General features: G+C 51.7%; 2 protein-coding genes across 3 annotated transcripts; both read left to right on the top strand.

Annotated features, from left to right (window-relative positions):
* Nucleotides 1-1216: 1216 nt before the first annotated feature.
* znrd2 (zinc ribbon domain containing 2) lies at nt 1217-12122 on the top strand. Of its 2 annotated transcripts, none has more exons than XM_041179968.1 (4): nt 1217-1308; nt 5683-5834; nt 9133-9217; nt 11340-12122. In XM_041179968.1, exons 1-4 carry the CDS (start codon nt 1293-1295, stop codon nt 11687-11689), a joined length of 603 nt encoding a protein of 200 aa, XP_041035902.1. In that variant the 5' UTR covers nt 1217-1292; the 3' UTR covers nt 11690-12122. The 2 variants fall into 2 exon arrangements, with proteins under 2 accessions (XP_041035902.1, XP_041035903.1); XM_041179969.1 differs by lacking the exon at nt 1217-1308 and adding an exon at nt 4186-4241.
* Nucleotides 12123-14047: 1925 nt separating this feature from the next.
* Nucleotides 14048-22102, top strand: fam89b (family with sequence similarity 89 member B). The gene is made up of 2 exons (XM_041179970.1): nt 14048-14619; nt 20883-22102. Exons 1-2 carry the CDS (start codon nt 14371-14373, stop codon nt 21156-21158), a joined length of 525 nt encoding a protein of 174 aa, XP_041035904.1. The 5' UTR covers nt 14048-14370; the 3' UTR covers nt 21159-22102.
* The last annotated feature ends 3432 nt before the right edge of the window (nt 22103-25534 follow it).

Below are 25534 nucleotides of genomic sequence, written 5' to 3'. Positions count from 1 at the left end.
ATTGGGTCCATTGGGATTGTGGACAGTGGCAGTGAACGGGAAGGGGTTTGGGTCCATTGGGATTGTGGACAGTGGGAGTGAACGGGAAGGGGATTGGGTCCCATTGGGATTGTGGACAGTGGGAGTGAACGGGAAGGGGATTGGGTCCATTGGGATTGTGGACAGAGGGAGTGTTTGCAAAGGGGTTTGGGTCTATTGGGATCGTGGGGAGTGGGATTGCACGGGAAGGGATTTGAGTCCATTGGGATTGTGGACAGTGGCAGTGAACGGGAAGGGATTTGAGTCCATTGGGATTGTGGACAGTGGGAGTGAATGGGAAGGGGTTTGGGATTGTGGACAGTGGGAGTGAACGGGAAGGGATTTGGGATTGTGGACAGTGGGAGTGTACAGGAAGGGGTTTGTGTCCATTGGGATTGTGGACAGTGGGAGTGAACGGGAAGGGGTTTGGGTCCATTGGGATTGTGGACAGTGGGAGTGTACAGGAAGGGGTTTGTGTCCATTGGGATTGTGGACAGTGGGAGTGAACGGGAAGGGGATTGGGTCCATTGGGATTGTGGACAGTGGGAGTGTACAGGAAGGGGTTTGTGTCCATTGGGATTGTGGACAGTGGGAGTGAACGGGAAGGAGTTTGGGTCCATTGGGATTGTGGACAGTGGGAGTGAACGGGAAGGGGTTTGGGATCCCATTTTCGGGAAAAGTTCACCTCAGTTGCCCATGGCAGGCTTCTGTGCGTCCACTCGGCCGCGGCGTCGCTTGGTTGCTAAGGGCGGCAAATGGCGTTTTGGCGGGCTCCGCCCCTCTCCCTCTGCTCTCCCCCGCCTTTCCCCGCTGTGGCCCCGCCCCTCTCCGCTCTGGTCTCCGCCCCTCCTCACGTCCCGCCCGTCTCCTCACTGGCCCCGCCCCTCCCGGCTCAGCCGCGCCCCGCTATCATCTGGCCGTTCCCCATTGTTTCTGGCCCGGCCCCGCCCCACTCCCCTCCTTGGGCTCCTTCAGCCCCGCCCACGTCCCATCTGGCCACGCCCTTCCCCGGGATCAACCTGCTCCGCCCCTGTCCCATTTGGCTCCGCCTCACATATTTGGCTCCGCCCGCTCCTCTTCGGCTCTGCCTGCAAAGCGACCTATGCTCCTTTGGCCCCGCCCATCCCCCGGGCTCTTCCGCAGGCTCGCCGCTGCTGGGGAAAGTGGGGCGGGGCTTACATTCCCACGTGGGGGCTTGTTTGCGCCCGGATTGGTTACGAACCCAGCGCAGGGATGCGTCACTTCCGGCAGCGCAGACAAGCAGTATCAGCAGCATGGCTCTCAATAGTGGTAATGGGGAGTGGGGGATGGGGTATTTTCCTCTATACGGCTGGGTGGTGAGGATAGCCCCGCCATTGAATGGAGGGGATACTGTCCCTCCAAGGGGGCGGACCGGGGCAGGGCGGGCCGGGCGGAATACTGCTCCCCCAAGGGGGCGGGGGGGTTGGAACACTGCCCCTCCAAGGGGGCGGGGCGAGGGGAGCGAGGGAAGCGAGGGAGACGAGGGGAGGGGAGACAGGGGAGGGGAGGGGAGAGGAGGGGAGACGAGGGAGGGGAGGGGAGGGGAGACGAGGGAGGGGAGGGGAGGGGAGACGAGGGAGGGGAGGGGAGACGAGACGAGGGAGGGGAGGGGAGACGAGGGAGGGGAGGGGAGGGGAGACGAGGGAGGGGAGGGGAGGGGAGACGAGGGGAGGGGAGGGGAGTGGAGGGGAGGAACACTGCCCCTCCAAGGGGGGAGGAACACTGCCCCTCCAAGGGGGGAGGAACACTGCCCCTCCAAGGGGGTGGTGGGGGGGAGGAACACTGCCCCTCCAAGGGGGTTGGGAGAGGAACACTGCCCCTTCCAGAGGGTGGGTGGGTGGGTGGGAGGGAGGGACACTGCCCCTCCAGGTTGGCGGGGGGGAGGGACACTGCCCCTCCAGGTTGGCGGGGGGGAGGGAGGAACACTGCCCCTCCCAGGGGGCGGGTGGGATGGAGGAACACTGCCCCTCCCAGAGGGCGGGCGGGAGGGAGGAACACTGCCCCTCCCAGAGGGCGGGCGGGCGGGAGGAAGGAATAACTAATTAGGGAGCTAGGAAGCAGATTAAAAAATAGGACCTCAGAGGTAGTAATCTCTGGATTACTTCTGGTGCCACGTGCTACTGAGTATAGAAATAGGAGGTTAGTCCAGATGAATGCGTGGCTGGAGAGATGGTGCTGGAGGGAGGGCTTTAGATTTCTGGGACATTGGGACCGTTTCTGGGGGCGGTGGGACCTGTAAAAGGCGGACGGGTTGTACCTGAACCGGAACGGTACCAACATCCTTGCGGGGAGGTTTGCTAGTGGGAGAGGGTTTAAGCTAACTTGGCAGAGGAATGGGATCCTGAGAGGAGGTTCAGCAGGGGGCGATGCACTGCCAAGATTAGAAGAGAGAGCAAGTGAGTCTGGAAGGTATAGAAATTATAGGCCAGTTAAGGTACAAGGGAGTTTGGCAAGGTTGGATGGTATTTAATTTAATGCAAGGAGCCTGACAAATAAGGCAGATGAGTTGAGGGCACAAATTAACACATGGAAGTATGATGTCATTGCTGTCACAGAGACATGGTTGAGAAAGGGACAGGATTGGCAGTTCACTATCCCAGGATATCGGGTCTTTAGGCGAGACAGGGAAGGAGGTAAAAGAAGAGGGGGTATCGCAATATTGATCAAGGAATCGATTACAGCAGTAAGGAGGGATGACATCTTAGAAGGCTCCTCAAATGAAGCCCTATGGGAAGAACTGAAAAACAAAAAAGGAGCAATCACATTGCTGGGAGTGTACTACAGGCCCCGAAACAGTCAGAGAAATAGAAGAGCAGATATGTAGGCAAACTTCAGAGAAGTGTAAAAATAATAAGGTATTAATAGTGGGGATTTCAACTCCCCCAATATTAACTGGGTGAGTCATAGTGTGATAGGTTTAGAGGATGCGAAATTCTTAAAATGCATCCAGTAGAGCTTTTTTTAAGCCAATACGTTGAAGGTCCTACAAGAGACGGGTGGTCCTTGACTTAATTTTAGGGAATGAAGCCGGCAAGTGGTAGAGGTATTAGTGGGGGAGCATTTTGCAGATAGTAATCATAACTCCATTAGATTCAAGGTTGTCATGGGAAGGACGAGAATGGGCCAGAAATCAGAGTTCTAAATTGGGGGAAGGCCAGTTTTAATAAGATCAGATATGATTTGGCCAGAGTGGACTGGGAGCAGCTACTTTTAGGTAAATCTGCGTCAGAGCAGTGGGACTCATTCAAGAAGGAAATAGGGGGAGTACAGGGCCAACATATTCCAGTAAAGATAAAGGGTGGGACCAACAAATCCAGGGAACCCTGGATTTTAAGGGATATACAGGATTGGATAAAGAGAAAGAGGGAACCTTATGGCAGATACTGAGGACTCAAAACAGCAGAAGCCCTAGAGGAGTATGTGTAGGGGGAACTTAAAAAGTAATTAGGAGAGCAAAAAGGGGGCATGAAAAAACATTGGCAGGTAAAATAAAGGAAAACGCAAAGTTATTTTACAAGTACGTTAAGAGTAAGAGGATAACTAGGGAAAGAGTAGGGCCCATTAAGGACCATAGTGGTAATTTGTGTGTGGAGCCAGAAGACATAGGTAGGATTCTAAATGAATACTTTGTGATGGTGTTCACAAGTGAGAGGGACGATGTGGGTATGGAAATCAGGCAGAAGGGCTGTGATATAATTAAAGAAATTAGCATAGAAAGGGAGGAGATTTTAAGTGGTCTGGCAGCCTTAAAAGTAGATAAATCTCCAGGCCTGGATGAAACATATCCATGACTGTTGAGTGAGGCAAGAGAGGAAATAGCAGGGGCACTGGCAATAATTTTCAATACCTCTCTGGCCACAGGAGAGGTGCCAGAGGACTGGAGGACAGCCAGTGTGGTACTGTTATTCAAGAAGGGAGGAAGGGGTAAACCAGGGAGCGACAGGTCATTCAGTCTAACCTCAGTGGTGGGGAAACTATTAGAAGCAATTCTGAGGGACAGAATTAATCTACACTTGGAGAGGCAGGGATTAATCAAGGACAGTCAGCATGGTTTTGTTAAGGGGAGGTCGTGTTTGACCAATTTGATTGAATTTTTCGAAGAGGTGACCAGGTGTGTAGATGAGGGCAATGCATTTGACATTGTCCGTTTGGACTTCAGCAAGACTTTTGATAAGGTCCCGCATGGGAGACTGATAACCAAGGTAAGAGCCCACATGGGATCCAAGGCAAATTGGATCCAGAATTGGCTGAGTGGCAGGAAGCAGAGGGTGATGGTTGAGAGGTGTTTTTGTGACTGGATGCATGTGTCCAGTGGGGTTCCACAGGGATCGGTGTTGGGTCCCTTGCTCTTTGTGGTATATATAAACAATTTAGACTTGAATGTAGGAGGGTTGTTCAGTAAGTTTGCAGATGAGACGAAAATTGGTGGGGTGGTAAATAGTGAGAAGGATAGCTTTAGATTACAGGAGGATATTGATGGGCTGATTAATGGCAAATGGAATTTAATCCGGATAAGTGTGAGATGATGCACTTGGACAGGACAAACAAGGCACGGGAATACACGATGAATGGTAGGATCCTGGGAAGTACCGAGGATCAGAGGGATCTTGCGTGTCCACCGGCCTCTTAAGGTAGTGGGACAGGTAGATAAAGTGGTTAAGAAGGCATATGGGATACTTGCCTTTATTAGCCGAGGCATAGATAATAAGAGCAGGGAGGTTATGCTGGAACTGTATAAAATGCTGGTTAGGCCACAGCTAGAGTATTGCTTGCTGTTCTGGAATCCACATTATAGGAAGGATGCGATTGCACAAGAGAGAATGCAGAGGAGATTTAGCAGGATGTTGCATGGGCTGGAGAGTTTTAGTTATGAGGAGGGATTGGATAGGCTGGGGTTATTTTCCCTGGAGCAGAGGAGATTGAGGGGTTATATGATTGAGGTGTATAAAGTTATGAGGGGCATAGATAGGGTAGACAGGAAGGAATTTTTCCCTTTGGTGGAGGGATCAATAACCAGGGGCATTGCTTTAAGGTAAGGGGCAGGAGGTTTAGAGGGGATGTGAGGAAGAATTTTTTCACCCAAAGGGTGGTGGGAATCTGGAACTCACTGCCTGAAAGGGTGGTAGAGGCAGAAACCCTCATAACATTTAACAAGTATTTGGGTGTGCACTTGCGATGCTATGGCCTACAAGGATATGGGGGTAGTGCTGGAAAATGGGATTAGAATAGTTAGGTACTTGTTTGATCGACGCAGACTCGATGGGCCAAAGGGCCTTTTTCTGTGCTGTAGATCTCTATGACTCTATAATAATCCCCTCCGGGGCCAGAAAGGAGGAATGCCCCTCTCCAGGGGCTGGGAGGGAGGAATGCCCAGCCCTGGGAGGTGGGGGTGGGTGGGGTGCTAAAGGCAACAACAGCCCCACAGAGGGAGCATGGAGGGGATGATACCACCTGGGTGATTGAGGCAATACCCAGGAATTTGGAAGGGGAATGTGCTGGTGCATCTATGGAATGTGGGGAAGTGTGTGGGGGTTTTCCACTGTGTCCTCGCAATCTGTAAGGATCTTTGTCGCACCAGGGGAGGAAGATGGCAAGGGCTGCGACTTCTGCATTGTAATGAGAGTCTGGGCTCTTTCTGTGCAGGGGATGAGGACTTTACATGGACCCCCCCATCTGAGGCGGAGATGAAGGTGATCGAGGCTCGCCGTGAACGCCAGGACAAGATCACCAAACTGATGGGGGAATACCTGCTGAAAGGCTACAGAATGTTGGCAGACAGCTGTCAGGAATGTGGAGTGAGTATTAGTCAGAGTGCTGCATAAACAATGTACAGTTACACAGTGAGTGACCCTTACCCTACTGAATAAACAGTGACTCTGTACAGTTACACAGTGAGTGACCCTTACCTTGCTGAATAAACAGTGACTCTGTACAGTTACACAGTGAGTGACCCTTACCCTACTGAATAAACAGTGACTCTGTACAGTTACACAGTGAGTGACCCTTACCCTGCTGAATAAACAGTGACTCTGCACAGTTACACAGTGAGTGACTCTTACCCTGCTGAATAAACAGTGACTCTGTACAGTTACACAATGAGTGATCCTTACCCTGCTGAATAAACAGTGACTCTGCACAGTTACACAGTGAGTGACCCTTACCCTGCTGAATAAACAGTGACTCTGTACAGTTATACAGTGAGTGATCCTTAGCCTGCTGAATAAACAGTGACTCTGTTCAGTTACACAGTGAGTGACCCTTACCCTGAATAAACAGTGACTCTCTACAGTTACAGTGATTGACCCTTACCCTGCTGAATAAACAGTGACTCTGTACAGTTACACAGTGAGTGACCCTTACCCTACTGAATAAACAGTGACTCTGTACAGTTACACAGTGAGTGACCCTTACCCTGCTGAATAAACAGTGACTCTGCACAGTTACACAGTGAGTGACTCTTACCCTGCTGAATAAACAGTGACTCTGTACAGTTACACAATGAGTGATCCTTACCCTGCTGAATAAACAGTGACTCTGCACAGTTACACAGTGAGTGACCCTTACCCTGCTGAATAAACAGTGACTCTGTACAGTTATACAGTGAGTGATCCTTAGCCTGCTGAATAAACAGTGACTCTGTTCAGTTACACAGTGAGTGACCCTTACCCTGAATAAACAGTGACTCTCTACAGTTACAGTGATTGACCCTTACCCTGCTGAATAAACAGTGACTCTGTACAGTTACACAGTGAGTGATCCTTACTCTGCTGAATAAACAGTGACTCTGTACAGTTACACAGTGAGTGATCCTTACCCTGAATAAACAGTGACTCTGCACAGTTACACAGTGAGTGATCCTTAGCCTGCTGAATAAACAGTGACTCTGCACAGTTACACAGTGAGTGATCCTTACCCTGCTGAATAAACAGTGACTCTGTACAGTTACACAGTGAGTGACCCTTACACTGCTGAATAAACAGTGACTCTGTACAGTTACACAGTGAGTGATCCTTACCCTGCTGAATAAACAGTGACTCTGTACAGTTACACAGTGAGTGACCCTTACCCTGCTGCATAAACAATGACTCTGTACAGTTACACAGTGAGTGATCCTTACCCTGCTGAATAAACAGTGACTCTGTACAGTTACACAGTGAGTGATCCTTACCCTGCTGAATAAAATGTATGATGATGTTATGGTCTCCTCTGCCCACACAGCCCATACTCGGTTGAGGAGGAACCACTTGTGGAATGGGGGATGTTTGACAGAGGTTTGCAACAGCTGGTAACGTTAGACGCACAACTGTTTGCAAACAGGAACAGATGTGTGGCATGGCGGGGAGGGGCTGACATTCTCAACCCCTTCCCCCGGTGACCCTGTGACAGCTGGGGCTTTGTTTAACCCTGGAACTGAGGAGTCATTGACTAGAATCGCAGGATTCTGCACCATCTGCCCTCGCCCCCTGGATCCTGTTTGTTCCTCTCTATAAGTATTCAAGGAAACCCCACCCACCCCAACTCTCCGGCCCCATTTATCTCATTGTGTGAGTGAGACTTCCTAGAGGAATGACATGAGTGTGTTTGTGTGTGTGCAAGGGGGAGTTTGTGTGTGCGTGTGCGCACGCGAGAGAGGGGATGTGTGTGTGTATCAGAGAGTTACGCATGCGAAAGAGGGAGGGAGTGAGTGTGTGCAAGAGAGTGTGTGCACATGCGAGAGAGGGAGCGAGTTTGTGTGAGAGTGCACGCAAGGGAGGGAGTGAGTGCGCACATGCGAGAAAGGGAGTGTGTGCGCGGACATGAGAGGGAGGGAGTGAGTGTGTGCGTGTGGAGGAGGGAGTGTGTCTGAGAGAGTGTGAGTGCACATGCATGCAAGAAAGGGAGTGAGAGGAGTGAGTGTGTGAGTGCGCGCACATACGAGAGGGAGTGTGTGTGTGCACACATGAGAGAGAGTGTGTGTGTGTGTGTGCACACGTGAGAGAGGGAGTGAGTGTTAGAGAGTGCGTGCATGTGAGAGAGGGAGTGAGTGTGTGAGAGAGTGCGCACACGAGAGAGAGTGTGTGTGCGTGCACGCGAGTGAGGGAGAGTGTGTGAGAGAGTGCACGCACGCGAGAGAGGGAGTGTGTGCGCGCATGCAAGAGAGAGTGTGAGTGTGTGCACACGAGAGAGAGAGGGAGTGAGTGTGTGCGCACGCGAGAGAGGGAGTGTGTGAGGGAGTGCGTGCATGTGAGAGAGGGAGTGTGTGTGCGTGCATGTGAGAGAGGGAGTGTGTGTGTGTGCACGAGAGAGGGAGTGAGTGTGTGTGCGCGCATGCGAGAGAGGGAGTGTGTGTGTGAGAGAGTGCGCGCACGCGAGAGAGGGAGGGAGTGAGTGAGTGTGTGCATGTATGCGAGGGAGGGAGTGACTGTGTGTGTGCATGCATGTAAGAGCAGGTGTGAGTGTGTGCGCATGCGTATGTAAGAGAGGGAGGGATTGAGTATGTGTGTGAACGCAAGAGAGGGCGAATGAGCCAGTGTGCGCGCGTGTGGTTTTTATTCTTTCATGGGATGTGGGTGTCGCTGCCTAGGCCAGCATTTGTTGCCCAATATAATTGCTCCTTGAGAAGGTGGTGGTGAGCTGCCTTCTTGAACCATTGCAGCCCGTGTGGTGTAGGTACACCCACAGCGCTGTTAGGGAGGGAGTTCCAGGATTTTGACCCAGCGACAGTGAAGGAATGGCGAGTGTGAGTGAGTGAGTGTGTGTGACAATGCTGCAGTAATGTTTCCTGCACCCTCAATCAGCAATTGTTGTGGCCCATCTTGCTGCCCCCTTCTTTGTGACACACAGAACTGTCACTACACAGGGAATCCCAGTTGGCTATTTGACTACGAAGGGCCTCGCATCCAAGCCCAACCCAAACCCCTTGCAATCCGTGAGTATTTTTGAATACCAGCCAGGATTCCGATAGAAGGGATGAGGGGTTTGGTTTATGTTATGGCACTTGTAGAGGTGGGGGGGGAGTAGAGGTCGAATTATCAGGCCTGCGACCTCTGCCAGGAGGGTTAGTGACTTGGTGGGCTGATTGCTGGAACTCCTGTCTGTTATTCTCCCCGATAGACCGTTCTCCTTCAAGACAAGAAACAGAAAAACTACTGCGTTGCCTGTCAGGAGCTGGATTCTGATGTCGACAAGGATAATCCAGGTAAAGGATTCCATCCCCTCGATTGGCAGTGCAGCTAGCAGCTTGATACAACTGAGTGGCCTTGCTAGGCCATTTCAGAGGGCACTTAAGAGTCAACCACATTGCTGTGGGTCTGGAGTCACGTGTAGGCCAGACCTGGTAAGGACAGCAGATTTCCTTCCCTAAAGGACATTAGTGAACCGGATGGGTTTTTACAACAATCGACAGTGTTTAGACTAAAGTCAAATGTGACTTTTAATTCCAGATTTTTATTGAATTCAAATTCCACCATCTGCCGTGGTGGGATTCAAACCCGGGTCCCCAGAGCATTACCCTGGGTCTCTGGAATACTAGTCTCCCCCTGCGGCCAGTGATGTTTTATTCAAAATCGGCCCCTTGGCCATTGCTGTCCCACACCATAACACAATTGCCACAAGAAGCATTTTGTTGCCTCAGAAAGTCGGGGGTTCTGCACTCCAGAGACCTGAGCAAAAAAAAAAAATGATTCAAGCTAACACTGCCAGCGCCAGTACGGAGGGAGTGCTGCACTGCCGGAGGTGCCATCTTTCCAATGAGATAAAAAGCCAAGGCCCCTCCCCCTTTCTGAGGTGAAAGTTAAAGATCCCACAGCCGCTTTTGGGAAGAGTGGAGGGAGGGGACAGGGAGGCCAATATTTATCCCTCAACCACCATCACGAAAAAAAAACTAAGGCCTGCTTATTACCCAGTTGCTGTTTGTGGGAGCTTGCTGTGCGTCAATTGGCTGCCGTGTTTCCTACACGGCTACGCTTCCAAAGCACTTCATTGGCTGGGAAATGCTTTGGAACATCCTGAGGTTGTGAAAGATGTCCATCTTTCTGCAATGTTTTAAAATTCATTTACGGGATGTGGGCGTCACTGACTAGACCAGCATTTATTGCCCATCCCTAATTGCCCCTTGAGAAGGTGGGGGTGAGCCGCCTTCTTGAGCCGCTGCAGTCCATGTGGTGTAGGTGCACCCACCGTGCTGTTAGGGTGGGAGTTCCAGGATTTTGACCCAGCGACAGTAAACGAACGGCCGATATATTTCCAGGTCAGGATGGTGAGTGGTTTGGAGGGGAACTTCCAGGTGGTGGTGTTCCCATCTATCTGCTGGCCTTGTCCTTCTAGATGGTAGAGGTCATGGGATTGAATGGTGCTGTTGGAGGAGCCTTGTTGAGGTTTTAAAGTGTATCTTGTAGATTTGTAGATGGTACACACACTGCTGCTGCTGTACTTCAGTGGTGGAGGGAGTGAATGTTTGTGGATGTGGTGCCAATCAAGCGGGGCTGCTTTGTCCTGGATGATGTTGAGTTTCTTGAGTGTTGTGGGAGCTGCACTCATCCAGGCAACTGGGGAGTATTCCATCACACTCCTGACTTGTGCCTTGTAGATGGTGGACAGGCTTTGGGGAGTCAGGAGGTGCGTTACTCGCTGCAGGATTCCCAGCCTTTGACCTGTTTGAATAGAGCCTTGGTGAGAGTGCCCCTGGAATATTGAGTACAGTTTTGGTCTCCTTATCTAAGGAAAGATGTACTTGCCATGGAGGGCAACAAAGATTCACCAGACTGATTCCTGGGATGGCGAGATTGAGGAAACTGGGCCTGCATTCTTTAAAGTTTTGAAGAATGAGAGGTGATCTCATTGAAGCTTATAAAATCCTGACAGGGCTCGACAGGGTAGATGCAGGAAGGATGTTTCCCCTGGCTGGGGGAGTGGGGAGGGGGTGTCTAGAACCAGGGGACACAGTCTCAGGATAAGGAGCAGGCCATTTAGGACTGAAATGAGGAGGAGTTTCTTCACTCAGAGGGTTGGCGCATCTTTGGAATTCTCTACCCCAGAGAGCTGTGAAAGCTCAGTCACTGAGTATGTTCATAGGTTTCTGGCACTAATAACATTGAGGGATAGTAGGGGGGGGGAATGGTGCAGAGGTCGACAATCAGCCATGATCCGTTTGAATGGCAGAACAGGCTTGATGGGCCGAGTGGCCTATTCCTGCTCCTGTGTCTAGAGAAATACCTTTTATTGAACTAAGATTTTGGGGGGGGTGGGGGGGCGTACTTGTCTACGTTTGAACATTTATATCTTGCAGCCCTGACTTAATTTTTCTCTTTTTAATCCCTCAGCTTTGAACCCGCAAGCGGCCCTGTCTCAAGTGAGGGAGCGACAGCGCGCTTTCAACGGCCTCGCGGAGCCCTTCGCCTCCCGCTCCGCTCCGGACCCCTCAGCCGAGGGCGGGGCCCCGCCCGCCCCCTGGGTGGAACCCCCTGAGCCGGCCCCTCCCCGCGCCGAGGGCGACTGCCTGGGCGCCCCGCGGGCCCACGCCCTCAGGGAGGGCGAGCGGGCCGTCCTGCAGAAGCTGGCGTGGGCCAGCGGCGAGCTGGAGCGGGCCTCGTCCGTGGAGTACAGCTCGCAGCTCTGCCTCTTGATCAGGAACTGCGCCGACTCCTTACACAGCCTGAAGCGGCTGGTGTAGTTGCATGGCCGGGCAGGGGGAGGGGTGGTTCTTCCCGTCTCTCCGTCCCCACCTTGAATCTGCCAGTGCCGTTCCACACCAGGTCTGGAAGGCGGCCGGGAGGTGGGGGTGGGGTGGGGTTCCCTGTTCTCTGATAAGTTGGCTCCGTCTCATCCTCCCAAGCGACGTGAATGTCCTGCTATGGCCTTTTGGACCTCCTGCCACACTTAATCTTGTCGTATTGGAGACCAGTGGGATTGCCGATGGGGTATTTAGCAGTTAACCGCACTTATGGAGCTTCAGTCCACTTGGCCTTGAGCAGGGTTGCCAACTCAGGCGGAACGTATTCCTGGAGAAATCATCACTCGAACACCAAACCAACCCAGTCAGAGAGTCCCCTTGTTTCTCCCGTCTCCAATGTTTTTGTAACTAATAAACGCAACCGTTAAAATTAGATGATAAAATGTAAATTTTTCTTCCCCCCCCCCCCCCCACCCCCCCTCTCCCCTCCCCCTCCCCCCCACACCCGCCCGCCGTGGTTGTTTGTTATGATGTCCGTTTAATTTCTAATTTCTGGGGCCTTCAGGACGTTCCTTGGTGGTTGTCAATCCGAAGGTGGGCCCTGGGTTGTGACTGAAACTCCTGTCCACAATTGCAAAGAAGCTTTGAGAGTTTGTCGAGTTATTCTGGGGGACGGACGTGGGGGGGAAATGAGGAGGCAAAGGTCAATTAGCCACTGGCCTTTGACCGCTGGGTCTTGAGTTCAACACCTGCCCAGACAAAAGGCATGAAAATCTCGGCTGACTGTGTGGAGCTTTCCTCTGTATCTAACCCCGTGCTGTACCTGTCCTGGGAGTGTTTGATGGGGACAGTGTAGAGGGAGCTTTACTCTGTATCTAACCCCGTGTTGTACCTGTCCTGGGAGTGTTTGATGGGGACAGTGTAGAGGGAGCTTTACTCTGTATCTAACCCTGTGCTGTACCTGTCCTGGGAGTGTTTGATGGGGACAGTGTAGAGGGAGCTTTACTCTGTATCTAACCCCATGCTGTACCTGTCCTGGGAGTGTTCGATCGGGTGATGGAATGAGTCAGTCCCAGTGACACTGAACAGTTGCAAAGAATAGAGAGGCAACTGTACAATGAGTTGGGATACATTTTAAACTGGTTATGTCAAAACACATTGTCAAGAGGGAGGTGCAAATGTGTTCCTAATATTGTGAGGGTTCCCAACTTGAATCTGTATCCCAGATGGACACAACTTTCACTTGGAGGGGACACTCTTTGATGAATTAATTCTCCACTTGCGCACAGGGATGAGTGCCCAGTCCTGGGAGTGACCGGAGGTAGCCCCCTCATTCCTACACATCCACCCAACTCCCGGGGATTGTTGCTTCTGTATTTTTGTTTGTGTGTGAATAAAATATTTGCATTTTCTGCTCTAACCTGGCTGATTTCTTGGAGAATGTGAGGACACCAGGGATGGACAAATACCTGGCTTTGAGGTTGTGGGGTGTGGTGGGTTTACCTCCAAGAAGGAGCACAGGCTATGATGTGGGAGTGGACCACCCCCCCACTTGGGGAGGGGTGCACCAGGGAAGGACGTGAACCGGACCGAGACCTCGGGAGGGATGGGGCTGAGGGAAGGAGTGGTTCCAGGGTGGGCCAACTGCACAGCCTGGAGGTGAAGGGGGGTTCGAACCAAGCCCTCCAACATCTGCCCTCTCTGTGGGATGTAAAAGATGCCCCGCGGCACTTTTCAAGGGGGTGGGGGTTTCCTCCCTGGTACTGTCCTGGCCAATATTCATCCCTCAACCCAGCACCACTCCAAAACAGAGACGACCTAACTATCCATCCCATGGGAGCTTGCTGTGCGCCAATTGACGTGACCTGCGTCGCCACCCTTGCACAAGCGGCTGTGAAAACACTTTTATTTTCCTGGCGGGAAGTTGTTTATTTTATTTTTTTCCTATTTTTTCAATTAAATAAAAAAGAAGAGAGAGATTATGATCCTGCAGAGCAATGAAACAAAAAAGTTACCAGGGAGAAGACTCCCTTTAAATTGTCTCTCGATGCTCCACATTATCTGCCTCCTTGTGAAATCACTCGAGTTGAGGGGGGGTGGTGGTTTCTTCTCTGAACTGGTCGGGGGGTAGGGTAGGGTGGGGTGGGGGCTGGTGGAAAAGTTTCGAGGAAGCAGCGTGTCCCTCACGTCCTGACGTTTTCCTTCGGTCAGTCCCAGGGCGTTGGCGGCTGGTAAACAAAGGAAAGGAAAGGTTTGCAAAGGCAGTCCCTTTAAAACAGGAGCCGGAGAGGGAGCGGAGTTAGAGGTGGGGTGGGGGGAATCTTCTCTGTGCGAGATAGAGAGAGGGGAGAGGTGGTGGGGGGGGGGGGGTAGGAGCCCAAGGAAGACAAGAACTTGGAGGAAACGCATTCTATTCAGCGGAGAGAGTGGAGGGAGGAAAATGAAAACTAGGAGCTGCTGATAAAGTTCAGGCGTGTTTCCCTTGCATTGAGAGCCAGTTCCATGTCCTGATATCGATTGCAGCATCGTTTGGAGGGAAGGGGGTCTGGATACAGCTCAGGAAGAACGGCCGTCTTGAGAGACCAGGCAAGAGGAGACAATTGAGCTACAGCCTGATATTTACCCCCCCCCGCCTCGCTAAGCCTGCCGCATGAAAGCCAGGCAGGGGGTGGAGGCAAGAGATGAACGGGCTGCAGGGTGAAGTGCCAGACAGCCTGGCCTCTGGCATCGAGGGGCTGCCCCCCTTGCCCAAGGGCCTGAGCGGGATCCTCAACTCCAGTGGGGGTTCGTGGCGGGACGTGGAGAGGGTCTACGCCAAGAAGACCATGATCCAGGACGAGCTGAGCCGCCCGCGCCTGGCCACCGAGAGGCTCCTGAAGAACAAGCCGGCGAATCTCGACGCGGCCCTGGCAGTGCTGCGGAAGGAGATGGTAAGGTTGGCGGCGCTTTCCCGCGCCCACGACGCCTCTGCCCGTCGTGCCAGGCTGGACGTAGTGGCCACCGCACCCACGCGCGCTGGCGCTAGACCACCTCCACCACCGTTGGTATCTCCCTCTCTCGAATGAGCCAGAAGCTCGCGGGCTCGCACCCTGCCTCTAGGCACTTGAGAGCACACCCCAGACGGGCGCTCCTGGTCGCCAGTACCCAGGGAGTGCTGCGCCGCCAGAGGTGCCATCCCTCGGAGGAGACGTCAAATCGCGCCTCAGCCCAACCCCCCACCCCAAGGTGCCCATTAAAAGATCCCACAGCCCCTGTGGAGCAAAGCTGGGTGTTCAACGTTCGGCTGTCGCGGGCCCATCTTTAGCGCCAAACCAGGTGAGCCGGCCGGTTATCTTGCTGCTGCTTGCGTAGTCTTGCTGTGCGCAAATTGAGGCTGCCCTCCAGTGCTATAACTCGCCGCTTATCCACCAAGCGAAAGCAGGAATCTGGAGCCAGTCTTTCCTAAACGTAGGATTATTCACAGAACCCACAGGCACGGACTCCCTTTTTACTCTCAATCCCTAGTGAAAACCGGTTCTTATATATACTTCAGAATAATGCCCTAACCTCTCCCCAGTTAATAACGGCTGCTCTCACTTACAAACTTGAGCACGTTGTATTGCTGTAACATGATTGCAACGTTAACATCCAGGAAGGAGGAGAAGGGACCCACTGCATTTTAATTGACTGGTCCTAAATAGAAGAGTCCACTGTAACTTTTGTACCCCCTCAGGGACAGTGACGATCTAACAGACGGAAGAGCTCTAGTCCCTTGCGTTAGAATCATGGAAATTTACAGCACAGAAGGAGGCGATTCAGTCCATTGTGTCCTGGCTGGCTGACAGCTCCAGCTCTTGGTCCATAGCTTTGTTGATGATTGCCCCACAAGTGCCTATCCAAGTGTTTTTTAAATGTGAAGAGGGTTCCTGCCTCTACCACCCTTTCAGGCAGTGAGTCTCAGATCCCGCACCACCCTCTGGGTGAAAACAGTTCCCTTCAGATCCTCTCTAAACCTACTACATTTTGCCCTAAATCTAGGCCCCCACCCCCAGCCCCACCCTGGCTAATGGACCTTCCTATCTGCTCCATCCAGACCCCTCATAATGTTCTTACACTCCAGCCTGTCCCTACCACAATGTCCTGGTGCCTCACAATATATTGACTCCCCACTACCCGCCTCTGGTTGAGAAACCAGATTGAAAGAAAATACAGACCAATTCTTGGGGGGGTGGGAGGGCTTAAAAATCTGGGGAAATTCCTCTCAGATTCCCAGCAAAGATCACTCCAAGCCCTCTTTAAAGTTGTAACCCAGAAACAAGGTGACCTCCACCACTGCAACTCGGTACAGTTGAAAGTGAATGGTGCGGGGAGAGGGCTAGGACAAGAGGATGGGAATTCGGAGCAGGAGTAGGCCATTCAGCTCCCCCCCCCCACCCCGAGCCTGCACTGCCATTCAATAACATGGCTGACCTGATAGTGGCCTCAATGCCACTTTCCTGCCTATCCTCCCCCCATAACCCTTGACTCCCGTGCCGATCAAAAATCAATCCAACTCAGCCATGAATATATTCGATAACCCAGTCTCCTGCTGTCTTGGGGAAGAGAATTCCCACAGACTAATGATCCTCTGAGAGAAGGAAATTCTCCTCATCGCCGTCTTAAATGGGAAACCCCAAATTAATTCTAGACTCCCCTACGTTTTTGAATGACCAATATTTTTGCCTTTCTACCTGACTCCGGGGAACAAGGCGCAGGCTGTGCCCTGGAGGCTCAGGGTGAAGAGTTTATTAACAGATTGCATCCAGCGACAAGTTTGGGCTAGATTGGCAGCGAGCTTTCCATTCTTAGCGAGCTTGGGAGTGATCAGTGCTTGCGTCGCCTGGGTGCCCAGTCCCTTGCACGCTTGGCATGATGTGTCCAATCTCGAAACAAAACGTGGGAAAAAATGAACTTGTCCACTTTGGCCGGGAGAATTGAAAAGTGGTTTACTATTTAAACAGAGAGAGAGAAAGAGAGAGAGAGAGGGAGATTGCACACCTCAGTGGTAGAGAGTGGGCGTCCTGGCACATGGATCACAAAAAGTTAGCATGCAGGCACAACGAGCGATTAGGAAGGCAAATGGAATGTTGTCTTTTATTGCAAGAATATAAAAGTAGGGAGGTTTTACTGTAGCTGTACAGGGCCTTGGTGAGACCACATCTGGAGTACTGTGTACAGTTTTGATCTCCTTATTTGCGTTAGAAGCAGTTCAGAGAAGGTTCACTCACTCGTTCCTGGGATGAGGGGCCTTTCTTATGAGGAAAGGTTGGAGAGGTTGGGCCTATACCTATTGGAGTTTAGAAGGATGAGAGGTGATCTTATTGCAACATATAAAATCCTGAGAGGGCTTGACAGGGTGGAGGCTGAAAGGAGTTTCCCCTTGTCGGGGAGGCTAGAACCAGGGGACACAGTTTAAGAATAAGAGGTCTACTGTTTAAGACAGAGACGAGGAGGAATTTTTCTCTGAGAGGGTAGTTAGTCTGTGGAATTCTCCTCCCCGGTGAGCAGTGGAGGCTGGGTCATTGAATATATTCAAGGCTGAGTTAGGCAGATTTTTTGATCGACAAGGGAGTCAAGGGTCTTGGGGAGCAGACAGGAAAGTGAAGTTGAGATCACAACCATATCAGCCATGATCTTATTGAATGGTGGAGCAGGCTCGAGGGGCCAAATGGCCTACTGCTGCTCCTGGTTCGTACGTTCCCATGTCCAAGGTGGAAAACCAAGCCAACCCCCTCGGTCTCATGATTTTACCACTTCTTGAGGGAAGAAACCTGTTTGGATAGCGATCCGGCAACAGCCCAGAGACCCTCGCAGACCACAAATTACTTCTGTCACTGTGAGAAAGAGTTGCATTTCTATAGCGCCTGTCACCGCCTCAGGACGTCCCAAAGTGTTTTCCAGCCAATGACGTGCTTTTGAAGCGCAGTCACTGTTGTAATGTAGGAAAAGCGGCAGCCAATGATCGCACAGCAAGCTCCCGCGAACAGCAATGGGATAATGACTTATTTGTCTATTTTTGGTGATGTTGGCTGAAGGGGACATGTTGGCCCCAGGACATCGGGGAGAACTGCCTCACAGCTTTTTTTTCAGCTTAGTGGCCATGGGACTTTGTAAACCAAGCTGAGAGGACAGACCTTTAAGTAGGGCCCTACGACGAGGAAGCACTCCCTCACTAAGGCACTGGGAGCGCCAGCTTGGATCTGGTGATCAGTTTTCTGTTGGTACGGTAGGCATCATGTACACATGTTCCCACAGGCCAGCAAACCTGTTTTTAAGTGAAGTTGGTTGAGAGGTTCACAAACACACTGACTCTCCCTGGGGTACGGGTCCCACACACACTGACTCTCACTGGGGTATGGATCTCACACACACTGACTCTCACTGGGGTACGGGTCCCACACGCACTGACTCTCACTGGGGTACGGGTCCCACACACACTGACTCTCACCGGGGTATGGGTCCCACACACAATGAATCTCACTGGGGTACAGATCTCACACACACTGACTCTCACTGGGGTACGGGTCCCACATACACTGACTCTCACTGGGGTACGGGTCCCACACACACTGACTCTCACTGGGGTATGCGCCCACACACACTCTCACTGGGGTACGGGTCCCACACACACTGACTCTCACTGGGGTACGGGACCCACACGCACTGACTCTCACTGGGGTACGGGTCCCACACGCACTGACTCTCACTGGGGTACGGGTCTCACACACACTGACTCTCACTGGGGTACGGGTCCCACACGCACTGACTCTCACTGGGGTACGGGTCCCACACACACTGACTCTCACTGGGGTACGTGTCCCACACACACTGACTCTCACTGGGGTACGGGACCCACACGCACTGACTCTCACTGGGGTACGGGTCCCACACACACTGACTCTCACTGGGGTACGGGACCCACACGCACTGACTCTCACTGGGGTACGGGTCCCACACGCACTGACTCTCACTGGGGTACGGGTCCCACACGCACTGACTCTCACTGGGGTACGGGACCCACACGCACTGACTCTCACTGGGGTAGGGGCGACTAGATCGCAATAATGCACAAACAAACCTGTACACGAATATGTGAGGCCAACCTTAGGCCTGGAACCAAGATAAGCACAGTGAGTACTCTTGAAGAGCCTGTGCCAGTCTCGGCCTTGTGTGCGATTTGACCTCCCACTTTCTGACTGGTGCTGCGCCTGAACGAGCCTCCTTGTCTGTCTCTTTGGGATTCAGCAGCTTGTGGTGGAAGTATGGAGGGTGGAGTTTGGAGCCCGGCAGACAAGAGGGCCTCCAGCCACAGCTGTTCCTGTTTACTCAGGCTGTGCTGGTATCCGTTTCACGGGGACATTTTGAATAACTCTTTTAGCAGCCAGCTGCAGGCAGGCATTGTTATACTGAACAATGCCCCCATCCCAAACAAAAACAGAATTACCTGGAAAAACTCAGCAGGTCTGGCAGCATCGGCGGAGAAGAAAAGAGTTGACGTTTCGAGTCCTCATGACCCTTCGACAGAACTTGAGTTCGAGTCCAGGAAAGAGCTGAAATATAAGCTGGTTTAAGGTGTGTGTGTGGGGGGCGGAGAGATAGAGAGACAGAGAGGTGGAGGGGGTTGGTGTGGTTGTAGGAACAAACAAGCAGTGATAGAAGCAGATCATCAAAAGATGTCAACGACAATAGTACAATAGAACAAAAACAGAATTACCTGGAAAAACTCAGCAGGTCTGGCAGCATCGGCGGAGAAGAAAAGAGTTGACGTTTCGAGTCCTCATGACCCTTCGACAGAACTTGAGTTCTGTTTTTGTTCTATTGTACTATTGTCGTTGACATCTTTTGATGATCTGCTTCTATCACTGCTTGTTTGTTCCTACAACCACACCCCCCCCTCCACCTCTCTGTCTCTCTATCTCTCCGCCCCCCACACACACACCTTAAACCAGCTTATATTTCAGCTCTTTCCTGGACTCGAACTCAAGTTCTGTCGAAGGGTCATGAGGACTCGAAACGTCAACTCTTTTCTTCTCCGCCGATGCTGCCAGACCTGCTGAGTTTTTCCAGGTAATTCTGTTTTTGTTTTGGATTTCCAGCATCTGCAGTTTTTTTGTTTTTAATGCCCCCATCCCACTCCCTCCTCTTCCTCTGAGTAAAACCTGGCAGGCCGCAGGGTTCTTTTATTCATTAGCCAGGGCAGCCCTCTCCCCTTCCTCTCCCCACCTTCCTCTCAGTAGAGGAACTGCCTCGAGGGGCTGAACGGCCTCCTCCTGTTCCCATGCCGCTAAAGGGACTGACCCGCGATTGCGGGTTGCTGCCCCTTACCACCCTTACTCACTCTTTGCAAGCGGGTCCGGGCTGTGAACTGTTCGACGGCGGGGGTGGGGGGGGGGGGGGGGGGGGGGGGGGCAGTGGTGTGCACATCGCGTTCTCCTGTTCTGAGTTTAATCTGTGCTTTTAAATGGGTGGGGGTTTGACGGAGCAGGAATCCAGACTGATTCTGCCCAGCTCAGCAGCTGCCCTTCTCCCTAACCCTAGGGTCTCCAGACAGTGGTCAGCAGGAACCCTGGCTGATTCTTCCCTCTCCCCCTAACCCTGGGGTCTCTAGACAGTGATCAGGGGCAGGAACCCTGGCTGATTCCCCCCCCTCTCCCCCTCACCCTGGGGTCTCTGGACAGTGATCAGCAGGAACCCTGGCTGATTCTCCCCTCATCCTGGGGTCTCTGGGCAGTGATCAGCAGGAACCCTGGCTGATTCCCCCCTCTCTCCCTAACCCTGGGGTCTCCAGACAGTGATCTGGGGCAGGAACCCTGGCTAATTCCCCCCCTTTTCGCCTAACCCTGGGGTCTCTAGACAGTGATCAACAGGAACCCTGGCTGATTCCCCCCTTACCCTGGGGTCTCTAGACAGTGATCAACAGGAACCCTGGCTGATTCCCCCCTCTCCCCCTAACCTTGGGGTCTCTAGACAGCGATCAATTTGACCGATTCTCCCTCCCTAAAGATTCAAACATTAGCTGTAGACCATATCATTGGACTAGGCACTGAGATTAGCTCAAGAAGTACAGGGCAGCAATGGAAGCTGGGTTACCCCAGAGGGCTTTGTAGCTCGGGATGGCACCAGGGTACCATGTTTAACTGACACCGCTCCCCTCCTTATCTCTCCTTCTCCTCAGGTGGGCCTGCGACAGCTGGACATGTCCCTTCTCTGCCAGCTGTGGTCACTGTACGAGTCCATTCAGGAGTACAAGGGCCTGTACCAGGACATGACCTCGTCCATGCACTCCTTCGCTGCGGAGAACGCTTACTATGACGACGAGGAAGAGTATGAGGTGGACCAGGCCGGTCTGGATCGCTCCAAGGATGAGGCGGCGCGCAACAGCCTGAAAGTCCCCCACACTCAGAACTCCCGTGACCAATGGCTTCAAGATTCCTTCCACATTACAATATAGAACATAATCCCCATTCTGCTTTGTTTACAGCCTCCTGTTTAATTTTTTTTTGTCAAAAAGAATATAAATTCCCAGGATTTGGGTATCATTGACGAAGTCAAGAATGTATTCCCCATCCCCAAATTCCCCTTGAGCAGTTGGTGGTGAGCTGCCTACAGCTGAATGGCTCTGGAGTCACATGTAGGCCAGACCGGGTAAGGACGGCAGATTTCCTTCCCTAGAGGACTTCGGTGAACCAGATGGGTTTTTACAACAACCGATGATCGTTGTCATGGTCACCATTATTGAGACAGGCTTTCAATTCCAGATTTATTAATTGAATTTAAATTCCGCCAGCACGGTGGGTTTTGCACCCGTGACATAAGCCTTGTCCTCTGGGTTACTAGTTCAATGACATTACCACTACATGGCCATCCATCTATCACACTCCAGGTTGTGCAGAATCACATCAGTGAGTGCGGAAAAAGGGGGGGTGGGGAAGTGAGAGGGATTGTGAAACTGGGAGAAGTGAGGGGGGAAAGTGGGCGAAAGGTTCTGGAGAGGGATCTGGACGTTTTCGGACCTTATCCCCATGATTTATTACATGTTCCTAGTCGGACGTGGCTTTATATACCATGTGCACTCTGCATTTTGACTGAGAAGCAACCAGCTGGTTCGGGCCTCCTGCTTTGCACAATCTTCTGCTCGGGAACTTTTAACCAAAGATTGTTTTTCTATTCTTGCGCTCTCCTACATCGTCATTTTCTTCGTTTCCATGGTTTTGCCAAAAAGGTGAACTTTCCTGCACTGGGAATCATACACCGTACGCCAGTGTGAATCAGTGTATGTGGGACCCGTACCCCAGTGAGAGTCAGTGTGTGTGACCCGTACCCCAGTGAGAGTCAGAGTGTGTGGAACCCGTACCCCAGTGAGAGTCAGTGTGTGTGGGACCCGTACCCCAGTGAGAGTCAGTGTGTGTGGAACCCGGACCCCAGTGAGAGTCAGTGTGTGTGGGACCTGTACCCCAGTGAGAGTCAGTATGTGTGGGACCCGTACCCCAGTGAGAGTCAGTGTGTGTGGAACCCGTACCCCAGTGAGAGTCAATGTGTGTGGGACCCGTACCTCAGTGAGAGTCAGTGTGTGTGGAACCCGTACCCCAGTGAGAGTCAGCGTGTGTGGAACCCGTACCCCAGTGAGAGTCAGTGTGTGGGGGACCCGTACCCAAGTGAGAGACAGTATGTGTGGGACCCGTACCCCAGTGAGAGTTAGGATGTGTGGAACCTGTAGCCCAGTGAAAGTCAGTGTGCATGGGTCCCGTACCCCAGTGAGAGTCAGTGTGTGTGGGTCCCGTACCCCTGTGTGACCCAAAGCCCAATGCGAATTAGTGTGTGGGGGACCCATACCCCAGGTATCTGATCCAGGATTTTGTCTTGTCTTGCTCCTGCAGTCTGCAATGTTATTTCCTGACAATGAAAACGAGATGATCATTTTCTCAAACAACACTTGGTTAGATGTTGAATAGCATGTTGAAAGACAGGAGTTTTTAATATATATTTGAGACAAATTAATCTGAATCCCTGTTTTTCTAGTTTTGTAGTCATTTTAAGTTATACACCATATTATTTTATCGAACTACTCCTATAATCACTTATTTACAAATAGATCTTTTTTAAATAAAGTTTCAAACATGCAGTATGAATAAAATGAGTTTCGCTTCCCTGCGTTTTTTGTCTCTGCTTTCTGCTGGCTAATCTTTTTTGTGTATTTCAGTATTCAGAATGGGCCATTTTCCACTTTGTGTCCCCATCAAACACTCCCAGGACAGGTACAGCACGGGGTTAGATACAGAGTAAAGCTCCCTCTACACTGTCCCCATCAAACACTCCCAGGACAGGTACAGCACAGGGTTAGATACAGAGTAAAGCTCCCTCTACACCGTCCACATCAAACACTCCCAGTTCAGGCAAAGCACGGGGTTAGAAACAGAGTAAAGGTCCCTCTACACTGTCCCCATCAAACACTCCCAGGACAGGTACAGCACGGGGTTAGATACAGTAAAGCTCCCTCTACACTGTCCCCATCAAACACTCCTAGGATAGGTACAGCACGGGGTTAGATACAGAGTAAAGGGTCATGGAATTCAAAATGGGAATTGGATGAATACTTGAAGGGGAGAAATCTTCAGGACTATGTGGGAAAGAGAAGGGGGGCAGTGGGTCCCATTGGATCACTCTTTCAGAAAGACTAGATAAACCAAATGGCTTCCCTTAGTGCTCTATGATTCTGGATTCACCAATAAATTGTATGGGGCTCTTCTGCCCCTTGAGCCTGCGACACAGGAAAAGGGGAGAGATTTCCAGGTTCCCCTCCCCTTTGTGTGAAGAAGTGTTTCCTTCCGTCACCCCTGAACAGCCTGGCTTGAATTGTAAGGTTACTGTGTATCAGAGGAAGCAGTTTATATCACTATTGTGTCCATTAGCTTCTTAAAGCTAGCTGTTCCCTTGAGGCCAGTGTTTAAGCATGTTCACTGCTGGGGAAATGATCCAAAGAAGACATTTTCTCAGACTAGGGAATCAGGAAATGGGTTACTCGTTGCAGAATTCTCAGCTTCTGACCTATTCCTTGTAGCCACAGTACTTATACAGCTAGTCCAATTAAACTTCTGGTTAACTGTAACGCCAGGATTTTAATAGTAGGGGATTCGGCGATGGTAATGCTGTTGAACTTCAAGTGGAGAGGTTAAGAAAAGATATAGTGAGTCTCATGTGCAACATGTCTTGGGAACTTCCCCAATCTTCATCTGTGCAGGCTAGCCAAGGGCGGGTGGGGGGGGGAGCTTGAATTGTTGAATTGCACTGGGCGAGTCAGCAGCAGCCTCCTGCAGGTAGATAAAAGCCTTAACCCAAGCGGCACCAAGCAGCGAGGTAACATTCCCATGAGGTGGGGGGAGAGCCTTGATGTCACTTCTGCTGTGCCGCAGCAGAGAAGGGAAAGAAAAAGGTCTGCACTTCTGTAGCACCTTTCACGACACCAAAACACTTACAGCGCTTTTGAAATGTCACTGTTGTGATGCAGGAAACCCTGCAGCCTGCTCACGCACAGCAAGATCCCGCAAACAGCAACGGGAGCATGTCAGCCGTAGCTCAGTTGCTGGCACACGTGCCTCAGAGTCAGACGGTTCCTGGTTCGAGTCCCAATCCAGGACTTGAGTGTAAAATAAGCACGCGGGGACTGGATAGGGTAGATATCAGGAAGTTGTCCCCACTTGTGGGATAGACTAGAACCAGGAGACACAGTTTCGGAATAAGAGATTTGCCATTTAAGGCATCGATGAGAGAAATTTCCTCTCTCAAGAGGGCTGTTAGTATGTGAAATTGTCCTCCCCAGAGAGCAGTGGAGGCTGGGCCATTGAGTTGGATAGATTCCTGATAGACAGGGGAGTCAAGGGTTATGGAGGGCAGACAGTAAAGCGGAGTTGAGACCACAACCAGATTAGCCATGATCCTCTTGAATGGTGGAGCAGACTCAAAGAGCTAAATGGCCTACTCTTGTTCCAAGTCCTTTGTTCCTGGGCAGTACTGAAGGGGTGCTCCACTGTCAGCGGTGCCACCTTCCAGGTGAGGTGTTAAACCCAAGTCCAGTCTGCCTGCTTGGATAGATGGACATACGTACCAGATCGCGCGGCACCATCTCGGAGAGGAGGTGAGGAATTCTCCCCCAGTGCCCTGGTCAATAGTTATCCCTCAAATCAACATCACAGGGCAAAAAGGCGGCAGATTATCTGGTCATTATCGCACTGCTTTTTGTGGGAGTTGTCCAAGTGCAAATTGGCTGCTGCTGTCCCTACGTTACAACAACAATTAGACCTTACAAAATACTTCATTGGATGTAAAGCGCTTTGAGGTGTCTGGGCGGTTGTGAAACTCGCTATATAAATGAGAGTCTTTATTCTTCTGCCACCCTCATCAGGGTCTCCCCGCAGCCCCCCACCCCCAACACACACGCACACACACACACACACACACACACACACACACAACCGCTCCGCAATTTGCTGAAAATCGCTTTACGTTTCTACTTTTCCTCAGTTCTGATAAAAGGTCACGGACCCAAAACGTTGACTCCGTTTCTCCCTCCACCGGTGCGGCCTGACCCTGCCAAGTATTTCCCAGCGTTTTCCGGCCTTGCACCGTTGGAGCTAATGTCGGATCAAAAAGTGCAATTTGGTTCGAGTTGTTCGGCCAGCGGCTCCTGCAGATTGCAAAACGTGTCAACTTTGGGCTGCAGGTCAACATTTAAAAATGCGACAGCCTCGAGTTGGAATATTATTTAATAAATTTTAAAAATATATATACACACAGCCGCACCCCCCCCACCCCACCCCTCCCCTCCCCTCC

The sequence above is a fragment of the Carcharodon carcharias genome, chromosome 37 (genome assembly GCF_017639515.1).
Source record: "Carcharodon carcharias isolate sCarCar2 chromosome 37, sCarCar2.pri, whole genome shotgun sequence".
Classification (NCBI taxonomy): Eukaryota; Metazoa; Chordata; class Chondrichthyes; order Lamniformes; family Lamnidae; genus Carcharodon; species Carcharodon carcharias.
This window is presented reverse-complemented; position numbering and strand designations above follow the sequence as displayed.

Excerpts from the sequence above, each read along its gene's own strand:
- znrd2 (XM_041179968.1), top strand. Across the intron at positions 5,835-9,132 it reads ACAGCTGTCAGGAATGTGGA|ACCGTTCTCCTTCAAGACAA; the intron begins GTGAGTATTAGT and ends TCTCCCCGATAG. Across the intron at positions 9,218-11,339 it reads TGTCGACAAGGATAATCCAG|CTTTGAACCCGCAAGCGGCC; the intron begins GTAAAGGATTCC and ends TTAATCCCTCAG.
- fam89b (XM_041179970.1), top strand. The coding sequence starts at position 14,371 with ATGAACGGGCTGCAGGGTGAAGTGCCAGACAGCCTGGCCTCTGGCATC. Across the intron at positions 14,620-20,882 it reads CAGTGCTGCGGAAGGAGATG|GTGGGCCTGCGACAGCTGGA; the intron begins GTAAGGTTGGCG and ends CCTTCTCCTCAG.